This window comes from Muscardinus avellanarius, assembly GCF_963383645.1.
Source record: "Muscardinus avellanarius genome assembly, chromosome: 10".
NCBI lineage: Eukaryota > Metazoa > Chordata > Mammalia > Rodentia > Gliridae > Muscardinus > Muscardinus avellanarius.
In genome coordinates, this window is record NC_137796.1 from 42,960,537 (window position 1) to 42,978,080 (window position 17,544).

At 46.8% G+C, this 17,544-nt stretch overlaps 1 protein-coding gene across 1 annotated transcript in view; it reads right to left on the reverse strand.

Annotated features, from left to right (window-relative positions):
• Positions 1–1,781: 1,781 nt before the first annotated feature.
• Positions 1,782–17,544, reverse strand: part of TSHZ3 (teashirt zinc finger homeobox 3) — a gene marked incomplete at both ends in the record, with an annotated part of 66,619 nt that continues 50,856 nt past the window's right edge. Inside the window, one exon of the mRNA XM_080703293.1 lies at positions 1,782–4,987. Coding sequence (XP_080559419.1) covers positions 1,782–4,987 — 3,206 coding nt within the window. The remainder of the gene's footprint in view (positions 4,988–17,544) is intronic.

The window sequence follows — 17,544 nt, forward strand, 5'->3', positions numbered from 1 at the left end:
ATTCTTTGCAAGCCAACACCGAGTGCTTCCTGCTCTCCAAACACCAAAGTTCACTAAAACTCCCTTGATTTACGTGCAGCCTCCGACTGCCAGCACCTGGCAGACACAGCAACCAACTCAGTCATAAACAGATCGCATACAATTTAATTTTAATGTGCTCGTTAGTCGTAGCACATTTCAGACATAATTGTGAACGCAACACAAAATTATAGCAAAAAGACAATTTTAATGCTGCCGTAGAAAAAAGGGTTATATGAAGAGTCACATAATGGTGTTTCATTGTCAACAACAAAACAGGGCACAGAGTGTGTTACGGTGTCTGTGCTGTTTACATGCCAATATTTTATACATAGGTTCTCATATGGTGTCAGCTGTCAGTTACTTCTGCAAATTAACTGCCAAAAATGGAGAAGAACAGGATCACTTGGAGAGCCGGTAACCACGGGTTACCTTTCATAAGCCTAAAGATAAAGCTGCAGTGTGGGATCTTGGGAGAATAATTAGGAAGAACAAAACAGAAAGTTACCAATTGAAATAAAAAGGTGCCCTACAATATGAAATAGCAACCAAGAGGGCTTATAAATAAGTAAAAGAGGTTGTATCACAGAATGCCTCATGACTTTTAAGCAAAGTATTACAGTACAAACATTTTAAAGGCTTTATCAATGTTTAGGAAATACAGTACACGTTCTTTTTTTTTTTTCCTTTTCAAATAGACTTAACCCTTTGAGCACTGAGTTTATTTTGAGCATTCTTTGATTTCTAATAAATATCTTTAAAAATCATGTGCAAAAGAGTATGATGCCTGCCAGGGATGGATTTCCTGACCTCATTTCTTCAGACTGCTCAAAACAAATGATAATATGATGCTAATAAATATGTATAATTTAAACATGAACCTCTATCAATATAGATGTACTGTATAGCAAAACAAACAATCATACTTTGCTTTCAGATAATGTTTCTGTATACTTTATAAATGCTATCTGTGGTATCTTCTGTATAATTTACAATGTTTGCATGTAAAAAACAAAACCCATAGACATTAAAAAAGAAAAAGAAAAAGAATATACACTATACATAGGCACAGCTTATGCCCAGAGCATAGCAGGTACATAAAACACTGTTGCTATAAATGCAAGAAAAAAGGTCATTTAACCACAATCACATTTTTCATAAGAGTCTGAAATCTATACAATATATACATCTATGTTTCAATGTGAAAATAATATTCTTTTAAATTTCAAGGCGTGTTATACCCCTGCAGACCTGCATAAGTGGAGGTTCATATTATTAATTATAACTAAGCTGTTAAGGAGTTTAAAAAACAGAGCTTCATACATTATTATTTTATTTTATTTTTAACCAAATTAATGCAAAAGTGCTTCAAAGTACTCAGAGGGCTAAAGATGAAAGGGTGAGAAATTCCAGCACACTTGTGTCTCATGGAAAAAGTGTGCCTGATTTCCTTATAAATGTTTAATTAAACTGTCTGTTAATGCATGCAGCTTGAAGCATCAGGGGGATGCTCACAACTAAATCCCATTTACACAAAGTTCCAAACACTTACCACTGCGTTTTAACCTTCATATTTTACCAGTAACAACAGCTGATTATGCACCTCTATTAAACACTGTACAGTTATACAAAACAGTCCAGCCCAGAGTGATTCTCTGCAGTTAACATAAGAACATGTGCCAAGAACAAGACAGAGGGGCCTTAAGGTGCCTTTGACAGTTTCCTTCAAAGCAAACTGCAGTCCTTTCCGTCAGAAGCAAATGCTACTGCTTCTCCAACTCAGAAACATACAGGAGGTGGTCTTCTGGCGATTTCCCATGTGTTTTGCTAAGGTGAAGTTTAACCGCATGCTTGCTTGCGAAGGTCCGATTGCAAAGCTTGCACTGATAAGAGGTCCCCAGGTCCTCCTCCGGGGAGGACGTCACCAATTTTTCTGATGGTGACTTGGTTTGTGCTATTTGATTGTTAATCTGTTCAGTGGACAGTTTCGATAAGTCACGCAGCCGGAAGCCCAGATGTGACTCTAGGTGGCTGATATATGTGGAAGGAGTCCTGATTTGTGACGCACAGTCATTACAAAAGAATACCGGGTGGCCAGTGTCCAAGTTTTTGAGGAACTTTGTTCCACCTGTCCTTCGCAGCTGATATTTCACATTGGCCAGCCAGTGGCTGATGGTGGTCATGGAGAGCCCGGTGAACCTTGAGATGTGCATCCGCTCCTGGGGGCTCAGGTCTGACATGATGTACTTCCCTTCGGAGGTCTGCCGAAGGCTGGCAGCGAACTGGGCCTGGAGGATCAGTAGGTGCTGGGGGTTCCAGTTAGACTGGCGGCCCTTCCTCTTCTGTGCAGGAGTCGACTCCTCGGCCTCCTCCAGAGTGGCACCGTCAATGTCAGACTTCTCAGAGATGCTGGAAGGAGTGGAGGATTTTGACGTGTGGCTCTCTGTCAAGTTCTTCAGCATATCGGATATATCTGACAAGGCATTCTCGCGTAGCGGCGAGTTTGACATGAATGATACGACGGCAGATGTCTTCGCCGTTGTCACCGTGGATGAGGAGGTTGCCGGGGATGTGGATGTGGGGGACAAAAGCACTGAACCCAAAGAGCAGCCTTTGTCACTCTTCCCTTTTGTCAGGTCTATGGGCTGGTCGTTGTTGACGTGGTAGAAATAGCGGTCGAGGTGGTCTGCCTTCTTGGCCTGCAGGGGCGGTGGGGTAGCCACAGCTGCCTTCTCCGCCAGGCTGTTGCTCATCTTGAAGAGCATGCTCATGGGGTCCAGCGCGGGCAGGGAGGGCTTGGCAGCCTTGCCCAGGTGGATGTTCATGACTGACTGCAGGGCGCTCAGGGGGTTCACGAAGGGCTGCTCGGGCGGGTGGTCAGTGATGATGGCCGTGCTGCCGCTGAGCCCGCCGCTCAGGGGCTTTGCCAGCTCCTTGCCATTCTCCACTGGCTCTGCCACGGGGCTGCCCTCCTTGCACCCATCCTGCGGAGGACTGGGACTGTTCTCCTGGCTTTTGAAGGTCCCGTCGCTGGAGGCCTCCATCTTGAGGGGCTCGCTGAGCTCGCTGCTGCATGGAGATGGAGTGGCCCGCTTCGGCGGCGAGAGCTTGCCCTCAGGCTCCTTCATTTTCTCCTCGACTTTGGCAACTTTCTCGGTAACTTTCTTCACCAGCTCCTCCATAGCGTGGAAGTTGGTCTTGGGCATAGGGGAGGTCTGGCTACTGGGCGGAGAAACCAGGGTCTGGCTTTTGGTGGGAGACACAATATCACTGTTGCCAAACATGGGTTTCAGGGGTGTGCTTTTCCCTGATGAACCCAGAGATAACTTCATCATATTGGGGAGCTGGTAGGCAGCGTGAATGCTGGGGTAGCCCCCCCAGCTGGGAGTGCCGTTCTGGGCCTTGTTGATAGCGGATGTCACTGTGTTTTCAAGGGATTTGAGGATATCTAGTCCCCCTTTGGGACTCTCTTCTAAGTCATTTTCAGTCAAATAATGGTACTTGGAAGAGATGTCATACTTCTCTTCCTCCTCGCCAAGCTTTTCCTTTTCCTTGGGCTTCTCGTCGGTGACTGCTTTCTCCTTGTCCACTTCCTTCTTGACCTCCACGCTCAGTTTTGGGGAGATGCTCGCAGGTGTATTGGATGGGGACGTGAATGTGGTGGCTGCCAGGGGCACAGACTGTACTTTCTCGTCCAGCAGGGTTGTGATGGTGGGTGTGACGGGCGTCTCCATGATGGGCTTGCCCTTCTTCATGGCCGAGTTAGTGACCTTGATGAAGTGGCCGGTGACCATCATGTGGGCTGTGAGCTCCTGCAGTGTGTCGTGGGAGCTGCCGCACTCCATGCACTTCAGGATTTGGGACTTGCGGGCCTCAAAGTGCCACGCGTAGCTAGCCCCGTTCTGGTGGCCGTACCGGTTATTTGGCGTGATATAAGGGTTGGAGTTCTTCTGGAGTGCGTCGTTGGTGTCCGACATGGTGGCTTTGGGGGTCCCACCTGTGGAATCTGGGGAGCTGGGAAGCTCCAACTCTAGGGAAGCTTTCTTCCGAGCGGCAGGGATGATTTTGGCTGCAACGGGAGTGACAGGTTCCTTCAGAGGCACTTTTTGGTAGTGTTTAGTTTTGATCATGTGGACACTCAAGTCCTGAAGGGACTCAAAGGAGTGGCCACAGTACATACACTTCAACACTTTCTGGGCGTCTTCCTTCCCTTCCATCTCTAGCAGGGAGCGTTTGCGAGGCTTGGACCAGCGCTTGGGGTTGTTGTTGTCAGTCTCATGGTTGTCATCTCGGTAGTGCCCCGTTTCATTCATGTGTACCGTCAGCTCCACCAGAGTGTCGTAGGCGGCGCTGCAATCTTTGCAGCGGAACTTGCTTGCCCCCGTGAAGATGGAGCCATACAGCTTGCTGCTCTGTCGGTACAGCTGCACGGTGCTGAAGAGGCTGGGCTCCGGCAGCATGCGGCTCTGGGACACCTGCTGCAGGGTCTTGGCCATGGCGCTCTGGTGCCAGTCGAAGCTCCCGCTGCCGCAGCTGCTGCTGCTACTGCTGCTGCTGCTGCTGCTGCCATTGTTCTTCTCTGAGGAGGGCTGGTGCAGGTTGAGGTTAAGGTTGGACCAGTAGGAATTAGAGAGGAAGTTGTTATACACAGCTTTCATCTGCTCCAGGCTATCGGACACAGTTGTGTCCTCCAGGGGGGCTGTGACTTCCTTGGTTTCCTCTTCGTTCTTGATGGAGCTGCTCTCGAAGTCAGCCATTCGGTCGCTGGTCTCGCTGATGTGTGACTCGCTGTCCATTTCGTGGCTGGAAAACTCAGCTGCTGGGGAGTTCTGGTAGCTGGGGCAGGCCTTGCTGAGCTCCTTCTCTGGGCACATGTACTTAGCCGAGGGTTCTCCATCTGCTGTGTGCTCTTCTGGGTCTATGTCTTCATCTACCAGGGCGGCTGCCTTTAACTCATCAGAAACATAGGCTGCCATGATAACAGGTGGGAACGACAGGCAAGATAGAAAGGAAAGAAAGAGGGAGAAGAGAAAAAGGGGAAAAAAGCATTAGTAAGTGTTGATCATACCTAGAATATGTTCTTAGTTCTCAGGAAAAAGCAGCAAACTAGATGGGCACATTTATTTGTAAAACTAAATAGTTAAAATGTGGTGTTTCTTCGGAGGAAAAAAAATCTGCTCTTCAAACATAATTTGCCACCTTATTCTTCTCAAGGGGCAACAGCTTGAAATTAAAACTAAATTTGAAATTAATGAAGCACATTCTGGAGGTGGCATTCATTTCTAAAGTAATAAATTACTTGTATCAACCTCAGAGACAGCAGTTCCTGTCTGTCAATTAATATGTCTTATGCTTCTCCTACCCCTAATGCATTTCTTAACAGACAGATTCACAATTTAAATTAAGCAAGCATTTTTTACTCATTACATTTTTGAGGCTCAATCTTTAATAAATATAAAGTACAAAAACATCAATAAAATTTTTATGAAGTAAAAAGAAAGTACATCAATTGCAATAAATTAAAAACGAGGTTTTGCTACTTTCTTTTCTTCCTCTTGGAAAAGCAGGTTTCCTAAAAGCTCAGAGTAAGTTTCTTACCAGAGGTAGGTGCTGGTTTATTTCTGTTGGGAAGGAAGACCCTGACCCACGACCACCCAGCCCTGGCCCATGTCCCCCATCGCTGCTCAGACATCTCAGCCACCGCACATACACTCTCCATGCAGAATTATGTCAGAACAAGTTCAGAAAAATTGGTATGCGGCACTCATTCCTGCTGTATAAATATATACAAGACCTTCCAGTGGACCTTACAAATGTCAAAGTGTTTGCTCTTTAGACTACTTTGTCAATATTTACTCAGCATAAGCTTCATGGGTATCCAAGAAGTATCTTGTCTTTCTGGAGGCGATGTAACCTGGGATGTAAATCCGGCACTCTCCTGAGCCCGTGGAGGGCAAGGTCCTGTAACTGGGGTTCTAGATAAGGCACGCCCGGAGACACAGACACCTGAGAAGACGTCTGTTAATGGGAAAGAGTCAGTAGTTTCTTTTTCTCATTCTCTTGCATTCAGTGATTTAGTTTACTCCGTGCTGAAGCTCACCTCATATGTCCTACATACGGTGGTCTGGCACATACCGGGGTGTGGCCAGCCCTGTGTGGGTAACAATTTCAAATCAAAGAAAAGGAAGAACAGAGTGACTTTTACCTGCCAGCTCCTAAATACCTGTGAGCCAGTGAGTAACTGTGTTTGGTGCCTTCAATGCTATGTTGCTAATTCAACGATGACTTTTAAAAAGTTCTTAAAAAGGAAGGGAAGCTTTGTTTGTAGAATTTAAACTTTTAAACATTTTCCCCAGGTAAATTTCACTTCAGAAAAAAAAAAAAAACAAGGAAAAAAATCCAGAAAGTCAGAAAGTCAAAGTAGATATTCCTTCCCGAGTGTTCCTTCCTGCCCGATGTGCTGCTTTTGTTCCTAAACCCCTCTCTGAGCACCAAGACTGCTGAGCTGAAATAGCAGTGACGTCCCAACATGAGCCAATGTGGACTTGGATGGGAACTGTGTCCCACATACCCACATCAGTTGCAGGGATAGGGGCACTGCTGCTCATATGCATTTTACAAAGAAAGAATCTTGTGCGTCAGCCATAGTATGTCCTTTGGGAATGACAAAAAATGCCCTCCCTTGTCGGCCGAGGTGTGAGGTACTGTGGTGAAACTTAAGTTGGAGGCTATGAACTTAGAGATGACAAATTAAAATGGCTAGAGTTCTTTTCCTAGGACAGAATCAAAATGAAAAGATAAATACAGCACAGGCCAAAGGAGGCTCATTTGCTGACCACAATGAAGAATATAAATGTATGGGTTGGAAAAAGAAAAAAAGAGAAATAAAAGAGGATATCTCAATCTTCCCCACAGCCTTTCTCAACTAGCAGCACGTGTTAGAAATCTGGACTCACAAACTCCAACAGGATAGCAGATGTGGAGGGAGGCCAGCTGGGCTGGAGTGGCCAACTGTCTCAATTTGCCTGTACCTATACAGGTTTTAGCACTGAAAGTCCTGCATCCTGGGCATCTGCTTAGTTCTCGGTAAATGGGTGACTTTTGATCACCCTAGTTGGGGAACACACAGCATTATCGAAGTCAGAATATCTAGGCACGTCTGTGACTTCTCTAGTAATCCCTGCAGAAAGCAGCTCTAACAGGGAGGGCTAGGTTCAGCCAGATGTAGCCCATGGTATACAGAAACGCATGGTGGCACCCATGATGGTTTTATTAAAGAAGGCACTCTATTGTGAATAATCAGTTTAAGAAAAGAGGAAACCACATAGTCCATGTCCCTGCCACTGAAATCCAGAAATAGATACCAAAGCTCCTTCTCTCCTGGACATGTTACTATGACCATGATCTAAAGTTCATGCCCTACAATCTTTTCATCCCATAGCATTTGGCTTCCGTTTTATGAACTAGGGACTATTAGGAAAACCAGAGGGACTCCAGATAATGGAGGGGGAACCTCAGCAAAGCTGAAATGGAAGGGTAGGAGATGAAGAGGGCTGAGGTTGATTAATGGAGAAACTACGTTCAAATATGTGTAAAAGTATGAACGTAGCATGGGTATCCTGGACGCTCATTGTTGGGAGGAGGGAAGGAGAAGTGGGGGGATGAAAGAGGGCACCAAGCACAGTCTGAATGTATACCATTTTCAATATGATCCACATAAAAACAAAAGAATAAAAAATAAATTAAATAAATCCAGGAGAGAAATAGCCTATAGAAGTCACTACAAGAGGACACCAGGTGGTCAAAGGAGGAAGAAAGAAGCCAGTAGTGAATGTGTGTGTGTGTGTTTGTGTGTGTGTGTGTGTGTGTGTGTGTGTGTGTGTGTGTGTGTATTACTGGGGACTGAACCCAGGGCATTCTACCTCTGAGAAGCATCCCAGACCGATTTTATTTGTTATGTAGAAGTTGCTGAGGCTAGCTTCAAATCTGAGATCCTCCTGTCTCAGCCTCCCAAGTGTTGGAATTACAGGCACAGGCCACCTTGCTCAGCACCAGTAATGAATGTCAAAGAGCTTACCCACAGTGGATTGAGGCTACCAGCCACAAGAAAAAAACTAGTAGCTTTGCCAGCCTATCTCCCACCCAAGAGTAGCATGACTGCTAGGGCTCCACCCCATCTCATTCCCTTTCTTGCCATGGAAGCATCATCATAGCACTAGGCAAGCAGAAGGCTGTCAGGAGACCCCGCCTCAGACATGCAGCATCACTGATGGGCCCCAGCATACATCAGTGTGCTTTGTCATCAGTCCAATGGCTGAAAAGGGAATTAATATTGAAAGAACAGTAAGGTTAATCTCCTGGCAGGAACAAAATCCAACTCCGAGGAGTATTAAGTCTCTAGTGTGAAGAAGGCCTGGATCCTGGGGAGACCTGGTCTTGCCCACAGCCCAGCCTCAACTTGTCATGGCTCCTTACATGTGCACTGGAACAAGAAGTCAAGGGTCCTTGTGTGTGCACTGGAACACTGCCGTGATGGAAACCTCACTGCCTGTCAAAAGGCCATGTTTATTTTTCAGACCTGTGAAAAATATTTCCTTAAGCTGTACCTAAGACTGATTCTAGTTCTTCCCTCCACATTAACATGGAGGGAAAAGTCTTAATCCCCTCCCCCCACACTATGCTTTGCAGTAACTACTCGTCTGATAATAGCAGACACACTCTTCATCACTGAACTTTAAGAATAGAAATGGGCCCAGAGATACTTTCTGGGTGCCCATACAAGCCAGGTAAGTTGTGGCCCTCTAAAAAATCCTCCATTTTCTTTCTCTGGGCCTCCATTTCCTCATCTGTACAACACACGGCACTGGCATCATGATCTATATGGCCCTCCTTCTTTACATTTCTATCCTTTTATGTTTCTCAGGTGGAAAACAAAGGAGTCAAAAGTCACTCATCCCCCTTAAATACCAGTTCCTCTCAAATACTTAGTAGTCAGGTCATCCCTTTCTAATTTCATCTCTGGTCCCAACCTAACTGGCAGTCTCTGGATGAATAGAATTACTAGACACTAGGACAGTTGACACTCTATATTAGTAAAGAGGGACAGGAGAGTAGGTGTCCAAAGCCCCTGTGTATAAACAGTGAGAAACCAACTAAGGGGTGGCTGGGCCTGATGAGAAGCTGGCCCAACCCACCATGCTGACGCCCAGTGCCCCAAGGACAGGGGCTGTCGACCATAGGCATCTGACAAAGAACGGTGCACGGCCTCAGGACGCTCCACTGTCATCCGAATAGTTATTGCAATTCCCCTCGCTATTTAGCTTTCTGCACATCCTTGCCTTAATTCTCTGGAGAGAGAGACAATTACAAGTCAGCCTTGCACATAGTAGGTGAGCAACAGATGCTCACTGTTTCATTTGGAAAGAGGTTAGCTGGAGGTCACTTCCAGCAGGGAGGTACTGTTAGGAGCCTTTGTAACAGGATCTGCTCCTTCTCTCTGTCCCCTCCCACTCAACCTGGTCCAGCCAGTAGCCTCTCTCATCCCCTCCTCAACCAACTCCCTGACTCCAGTGTGGGCCTCTTCCATCTATCATCTCCAAACAGAAGCCACTGGGATTGTTATAAAACAGCTGGCTGGGCATGTCGCTCCCTCATGGAACACCCTCATTGACTCCCATTAGTCTTAGAAGAGAATCCAATTTCTTCAAAGCAGCCCCCAAATCCTCCACCACTTGGCCTCTCTTCCTCTCTAGTTCTTTTCAGCGTCTAGAATGTGCCAAGACCTCTCACTCATCACTTCCCACTTCTGCCTTCTCTGCTGAAAACCCAGCGACAGATGCAGGGGGTGAGACAAGCTGCCCCCACTCCCCGGGGCCATAGGTGAAAGGCTTTTCCTGGGGGAGGGGTTCTCTGACCCCAGCTTCTGTCCCTGTAGCACCCTTTCTCTAAGCACACCAACTCAAATCATTGGTCTGCAATCAGATATTTCAGATATCTTAACAGACTATAAACTCTGTGTGGTCAGGAACAGCCCCACACATCTCTCACTTCATGACTGATATCTGCTGCAATCCTATTGTCTGGCTGAATTCATTTGCTGTTACTTAACAAAGTGTCTGAGGCAAGTCAACTTTATAAAGAAAAGAGGTTTGTTTACCTCACAGTTGCATGTCACCGGCTCTGGCAAGGGCCCATGGCAGATTTCAGAAGGGTATGTGAAAGGACGAACCCGCAACTCAGAGTGGGAAGGCAAAAGGCAACCCAGGGTCCCTGCACTCGTAACAACACATTCTCATAATAACTAACTCAGGGACCCATAAGAACTACCTAGATTCCTTCTAAGGGCAGGGCCCTCAGCACACTAAGGGCCTCCTATTTTCTCCCCTTTTACACTTTGTCACACTAAGAGTCAACCTTTGGGAAATATACCCATACCATTTCCAAACTATAGTGGCCACTCAACATATATCCATGGGATAAAGGGATAAATGAACATCAGAAACGACTTCTTCAAATCTTATAAATAGTGGCTTAAGCCGCTCAATCAGCTGGTCCTGGTCCCAGAACACAACGATGTGCAGGTTGTGAAGCAAAGTCCTTCCTTACTCTGTTCTGAGCATCACTGCTGCCTGAGGAAGGGCCTCTGGGGTAGACAGGATGCAGAACCACTGCTGAGGAAGAGGGGGAAGCACCCCAGCTGGGGTCTCGCCTTACTGGAGCCCACTGCCAAACACCCCATCCTTAAGAACACACTGCCATGCCTCTTCTCTTCCATGATTAAGACCAAGGTCTTTGCTGCTGACTCCAGCAGAGGAGAAAACAGGACTGGGAGGGGGATGAGGCTCTCATTCAAACCACACACAGCTGCAAAAGTTGCAAAGAAACACAGCAGTGGGTGGAGACTTGCAAGTGAGGGGTGGCCCAGGGACTACATTTCATGTTTTCCCAAGTTGCTCTGTTGAAAAAGACTTTCTCCAAGATGGAAGCCAAACTGCTGCACCTGCTTCCTGACCTACGTTCCCACTTTCCCTTTTCTGCAAATGAAAAGTAAGTGCTTCAGGCAGCAAGACAGCAGTGGATCACTCTACAACTAAGTGCCAGGAACACCTTTTCAGACTACTAGATGAACCAAAGAACTTGGCTGAGAAAAGCCAAATGGGGCTCTTGGTTAGATGCATGCTCCTAAGAAATAAAGCTCCCAAACTTACAAAAGGTGCCTGTGAAGTTCTAGAGCCCAACACTCTGTAGATAAAAAGAAACAATGGTCCTGTTTAGTATGTGCATGTGCGCATGGATTATTTTCACATTCCTTGCATCTGGTCTTCTGAACTGTCCTTGACCAGGAAGGAAATGATCTCCACTTTGTTGACATGGACATGAGAGTTCTGATCAGCTATACGGAGCCTTCTTTAACCCCAAGACCCACATTGGAGTGTAGGAGCGAGTGTTGTGCTGGGATGCAGAGCCTGCTGTAGGGCCGTCTGTGCTGACCGCTCAGTGAGACTCCAAGCCTGCCCCCCAGGAGGGTCCAGAGTCCCCCACCAGGGCTCACCAATGTTTCTGACTAAGAGACATATCCAAGGAGTGAAGAGTCACTACTGTAATCAGAAGGCAGGGAGGCAGCAGCTCCCTCATTATTTATTATCACCATTAACTAAATTCAACCACTAGGTAAAAATGAATATGTTTCATATAAATATAAAACAGAATGCTGGGACAGGGTGGAATTCATCTCTGGGCAAGTAAACTTGCTTTTATGGCACTGTAACGAGCCTCTCCCAAAGGTGAAGACGCGCAGCCTGGGTCCCCGCTTTCAGGCCATGGGGATGTGAGTGGGCAGGTGAGGTCTCAAGGCAGCACTGGGGAAGGGGGGGGGGATAAAGGAAGCCTGGCTGTGCCATGCTCCCAGAAGCAATTTCAAAGTAAATTATCCTATGGATATTACCATTTGGGGGGCTGAAATTAAAGTTCTGAAGTCATATCCCTCTGTTTTCAAATGCCCAAAATTCCCCAAGAAGGCACATTGCTGGCTGAAACTCTTTACAGGTACCTGTTTGCTTAGTAAGATATCCCCAAGATCACCCTCCTCTATGAAGAGTGGTCAAGCATCCTTCCATAAGTTTCCCTGGGCTGCAAAGGAGAGAGAGGCAGAGGCCAGAGGGAGGGATGGAGAGGAAAAACAAGGAGGCAAAAGTTGGAGGAAGGTGGTTCAGGCCCTTGAGAAGGGTGAGGAGGAGACAGAGGACAAAAAGAAAAAACAGACATGGAGTGGAAGAGGTTGCTCCTTGGTGGGAGACCTCACCAGGGGTGGAAGGTGAGCAGCGAGAGAAGGAAGCCATGATGCAGACTTGAGAAGAGGCAAGGATGAAAGATTATCTAGTGGAAAGGACAGTAAAACAGAGATGGGCCTGGGATTTTGGAGCAGAGGTGACTATATGGGCAGCCACCAGGAGGGGGAGAAGTCCCAGGGAGTCACTGGGTCACTCCTGGGGCTGGAGACCCCACGCCTTCTCTCCACTTCCCGAGTATTCAGATTTTCAAATAACACAGGATGAATTTTTTTTTTCCTTTTTAAATAATCATTTAGCCAGCGGAGGGTGGCCAGAGGAAAGTGAACTACTCCGCTGACCTGGGGACAGAGCAAGCAGATTAGAGGCAGCCTGCAGCTGCCTCCATGATGACCTTGAGCTGTCCTGAGCAAAGAGGATACTCTGGATCCAGTGTGGCCAAGGGAGACCATGCTGGCCCCAGAAAGTCTCTAGAAGCCCAGGTCAGGCCCTCACATGCCCACGATCACACTAAAGATGTGGAATTTTCAGGAAGATGCCAGGGATATGGGCCAGATTGGGTAGCTTGGGAAGAAGGCTATGGGGTCTAAAATAAGTCTCTCCTGACTGGGCTCTCCAGTGATTGTGGACAGCAGCCTCTGCAGCCTCTCCTTCTGCCCTCCCCTCCTAGCCAGGGCCTCACTGAGGCCCTACATCCGCTGCACTGATATAGAAAGTGTCTGGACAAGGACATAGGCCAAGTTCCTCAGACGGAGTCTTGAACACTTTTGGTGCCCCTGCCTACACTTCTCACATATGGTCCCAAGAGAGCAGACCCCTATGGACTTCGGCAGGGATGAGTTGGGATGGCTGCAGAGCCACCCACAGGGTAGCAGCTGGATTGCTGCAGAGGACCTGATACTGCTGCTGGCATTTCTGCGCTGGCATTCTTCTGTAGTCACAGACAGGGAGGCCCTGGATCTTAGTTCCTACTCTATCCGACACTGTCACCTGGCTGTGATGATGGCCTTTGGGTATCAGGAATGGCTTCCCTTGCTTCACTCCTAAAAGGTAGAGAGAGAAAGGGTGGGCATAATATTGGCCACACCCACTCCCCATGGCTTCCAGGAGGTAGGATCAGGAGAGTTCCTCTGGGCTGAGCTCTCCTGTAAAGGGCTTGAGTTGGCATTTCCCAGATGTTCAGCCCTGGCCTTGCTGCCTTTCACTAAAGGGGTGCTGGGGGGGGGGCAGGGAAAACCTTGCTGGGGAATTTCATCTGCCCCCATGCCAGGTCAGCTTCTGCCCTGAGCTGCCTTTCTCTGCATTCAGGAAAGAGCTCTCACTGCCTAGGAAATTTCACCTAAATCTTACCTCATTTTAAATACACCTGGACAATCTGGATGGACTGATCCATCTGACACACACAAAAAATGTTTTCTTTAAGAAAGACTTGTGAAGCTGGGCATGGTGATGTATGTTTGTAATCCCAGTACTTGGGAGGCTGAGACAGGAGGATCACAGGTTTGAGGCCAGTCTCAGCTACTTAGTGAGGCCCTCTGTAACTTAGTGACCCTGTTTCAAAATAAAAAATAAAAACAGGACTAAGGGAGTAGCTCAGTGGTAGAATGCCTCTAGGTTCAACCCCCAGTATTGCAAAAAAAAAAAAAAAGAAAGAAAAGAAAAAAGGAAAGAAAGACTCATATAAGGGCCTACTACAGTATGTCTTGTGGGTTATTTTTACACAGGGTTCTACTGCATAAATATGTTGCATACCTCACTGGGATTCCTTGGTAGGGGGAGCCGCACTGTGCATCTGCTCTCCATAAGGTCCCATAAAAGGTTGCTCAGAGGTATCCATCCATTTCCCTAGACCTGGCCAGGAGTCTTGGAGTGGTGAAGGGTGAGAGAGATGGTGCTCAGAGCTGGGTCAGTACCGACCAAATACATTCATCCCCTAAGCAGCCCCAACATCCTGATACTCAGGTGCCCTTATGAAGGTGAAAATAAGACACAGAGACATCCTCCTGACTGCCTTCGGGAAAGGACTCCAAGCAGCAGTGCTGAGCAGGGACTTCTTCTTGTGCCAAGTTTGTGAGGAGATGGCAGAAGGAAGCCAGAGATGGAGTGGAGGCAGGCGCCACGCATGCCCTGGGTAATCCCAATGGGACTCTATCACATGCTGGGCCTCTCTGTCTGGTTATTCAATAGGCAGCAGAGAGGGGTAAAAAGTTGGTTCTAGAGAAGAGGAGCTCGTGTCTGGTATCCTGCAGATCACTCTGCAGCAGAGAACACATTCTTCTCCCTCCATCCACCTGGGCTCCTGGAATCACATAAAGATATCTCCCAAGCTGTTTAGGGTAATAGAAGTTACAGCCTTGGGGAACAATAAGGGAATGGTCCTCTTTGATGGCGCCAGGGAGACCATCATAGAGGCAGCCCTGGGCCTCCCAAGAAAACAGGAGAATATCCAAAGGTCTGAAGCCAGAACAGAGGGGCTCTGCAGGGAAGGACACATGGCTGAAGCTATAATGGTCAGGACTTCTCCAGAAGGCTGGCCATGTTAGGATGACAACCCCCAGATTGATTGTTCTTCCCACTAGCAAGGTCAGGAATATTAATTTTGCACACATTAATTTGATGTAATGTGCAAGATGAGTGCTTGTTCAGTTGGTATCACCCTGTTAATAAAGCTGCAATGCTTTCATGCCAAGAAAAGCATGGCATTAGCTGATTGGTGAATGAAGTGTGAATAGGGGCCACATTACTCTTTGGCAGATCTGAGGTGGCCAGTGTTTGTACATGCCATGACCAGCTGCTGCTGCTTCTTAGGGGACCAATGACATTGGGGGCCCAAAAATACCCCTAGCTATTGGGAACCCAGCCTGTTCCAGAGATTTGGCATCCAGAACAAGTCCTGTTTGTCCAGGTATGGCAGAAAAGAGAAGTCAGGAGCCTGAGAAGCCATGCCTGCCTCTTCCACCTTTAGTTAAGAAATATACTGCCTTGGGATTCTTTCTTTGGATTTTTGCTGCACTGCAAGGCCATCAGCAGCCCCCAGCAGGAATAACCTCCCTCTTTCCCTTTCCTGACACTCTCCTCCTGAGAGAGATGGCTCAGAGAAGGCCTGCAAGACAGGAGGATCTCCAAGATAAAAAAGGAAAGGAAGCTTCCCCATCTCTAAAGTGACTCTGGTCCAAATGTTTCTGGATGGTATGTTCTGCTACAGTTTGAGCACCAACCCGGGCAAAGAAAAATAAATGTATCAAGGACACACTCACAGGATAAAAGCAACTGCCTGAGACAGTTCTTCAGATAATAAGGAATAAATAAACAAATACGTTCCGGGACCATCTGATTCACCTTTGTCCTTGGCTACCAGACAAATGGCACCTCATCAACAGTAAAGTCCATCCCTCATCCCAGAGGGATGTCTGTACTCTCACCCCCTGGCTCCACAGAAGGGCTTTGTTGCTGGAACCTGGTGGAGGCAAGAGAAAAAGCTTTCATGAGGTAGCTCATGGCCTGCAGTGAGGCAATTTATGAAACTAAGAGGAACTCTTGCTCATCTATATACTTGTGGTCTCAAAACATGGGAAACCACAGTTGAGAATTAGGCAATGGGTTGAAAAATTTGAGGACAGACTTAAAATAGGCTTTTACAAAGTGGCTCTACAGGTACAATTCAAAGTCCCACTGGGACTTACTGGAATTTCTCCATATATAAGAGCATTATCCAGAAAAAAGATAAACAGAAAACTTACATGAGATAGGAATTAAGATTTACGTGAAGGTGGAGCACGCTTGTAATCCCAGCATTTGGAAGGCTGAGATCAGAGGATTGCAGTTCACAGACAGCCTCAGCTATTTAGTGAGGGACTCCACAACTTAGTGAGACCCTGTTTTAAAATAAAGAATAAAAAAAATAGGGCAGGGGGTGTAGCTCGGATACTGAATACCCCTGGGTTCCATCCCCAGACCCGCAAAAAAAGAAAAAAAAATGAAAGAAGATGAAAGAAGAAATAATTGAATCACCAAACCCATTTACCTGTCTGTCCAGCCATACATGAATGTATCTATCCCATCCATCCATCCACCCACCCTCCCACCCACTCACTCATACATCTATCTATGCATGCATCCATATATCCATCCAACCTGTATTAGGCACTCATTACATATTCTTGATGCTTTAACGTTAGAAAAAAGAAGTTACAAAACTGAATAGGGTTAGAATCACAGACTTTATTTTTATGTAGTTAAGATAGACTTAAATAGACACAAGAACATTAGAGGATCTTATGTCTTAGCATGAGTGGCTTAGACTAGCATTCAAAACCCAAAATAACCAAGCCCCGTGTTTCTTTCCTTCTATCACACACACGTACACCCATGCCATACTTCCCTGATGGTCTTGCCTTGATTTATCCTATTTCCTCTAGTGTTCATCTTTTTATATCCTCCTTCCTGTCCTCCAATAGCCTGTCACTCCACTGGCCCCAAGAAGTCCTTTCTCACCTCTCTCTCAAAGTGACCTCTTTAATCTCAGGGTGGCAAAATGGATGAAAATCCCCCCCCTCAACCCCAAATTCTAGAGAAATACAAGGAATTGTTTCTGGCATTATTTTTACATATCTTTTGGCATTAATTCCTTGCGATCTTTAGAGAGACTAATGGCATGCCTTCCCTATGCATTACCAGCATTCATTACTTCTGCATCCTTCACATGGCCTGGCATACCAACTATCCTAGGTGATTTCTGCTTCAATTCACATTGTGTGGTCGGTTGTGCTTAGTCTAAGAACCATCAAATACTAAGGTTCACCTCGAGTGCAAGTTTCCACCGGCTTCCTTGACAGCTCTGTGCTGGATAAAGGGAGTGTCCTCTGATCTGAACATCTCTTCATGGAGCTCTGCTCCCATTTCACAAAACAGAGACACTCCAGCAAGAAGCCAAGGCCACAACTGTACTTCAGGAGTCCCAACAAAAGTCTCCACCTGATCAGAGGTAACCTGGAGAGAAAAGGCTCATGGTGACCTAGAGAATCTCAGCTTTGTCTTCTCTCTACTGGGCACCAGAATAAGAGTCACCAGGGTTGAGTGACCTGCCTACAGCTGGCAGCACTGCCAGCCTTGAGCCAGGACTCGGCCACCCCTGGCTTAGCCCATCCAGCAAGACTTCACCCAACACTCAGCCAGCCCTCACCTGTCAGTAACTTAGCACCAGTCAGCCCTGCCCTAGCACTCAGTCATCCCTCACTCA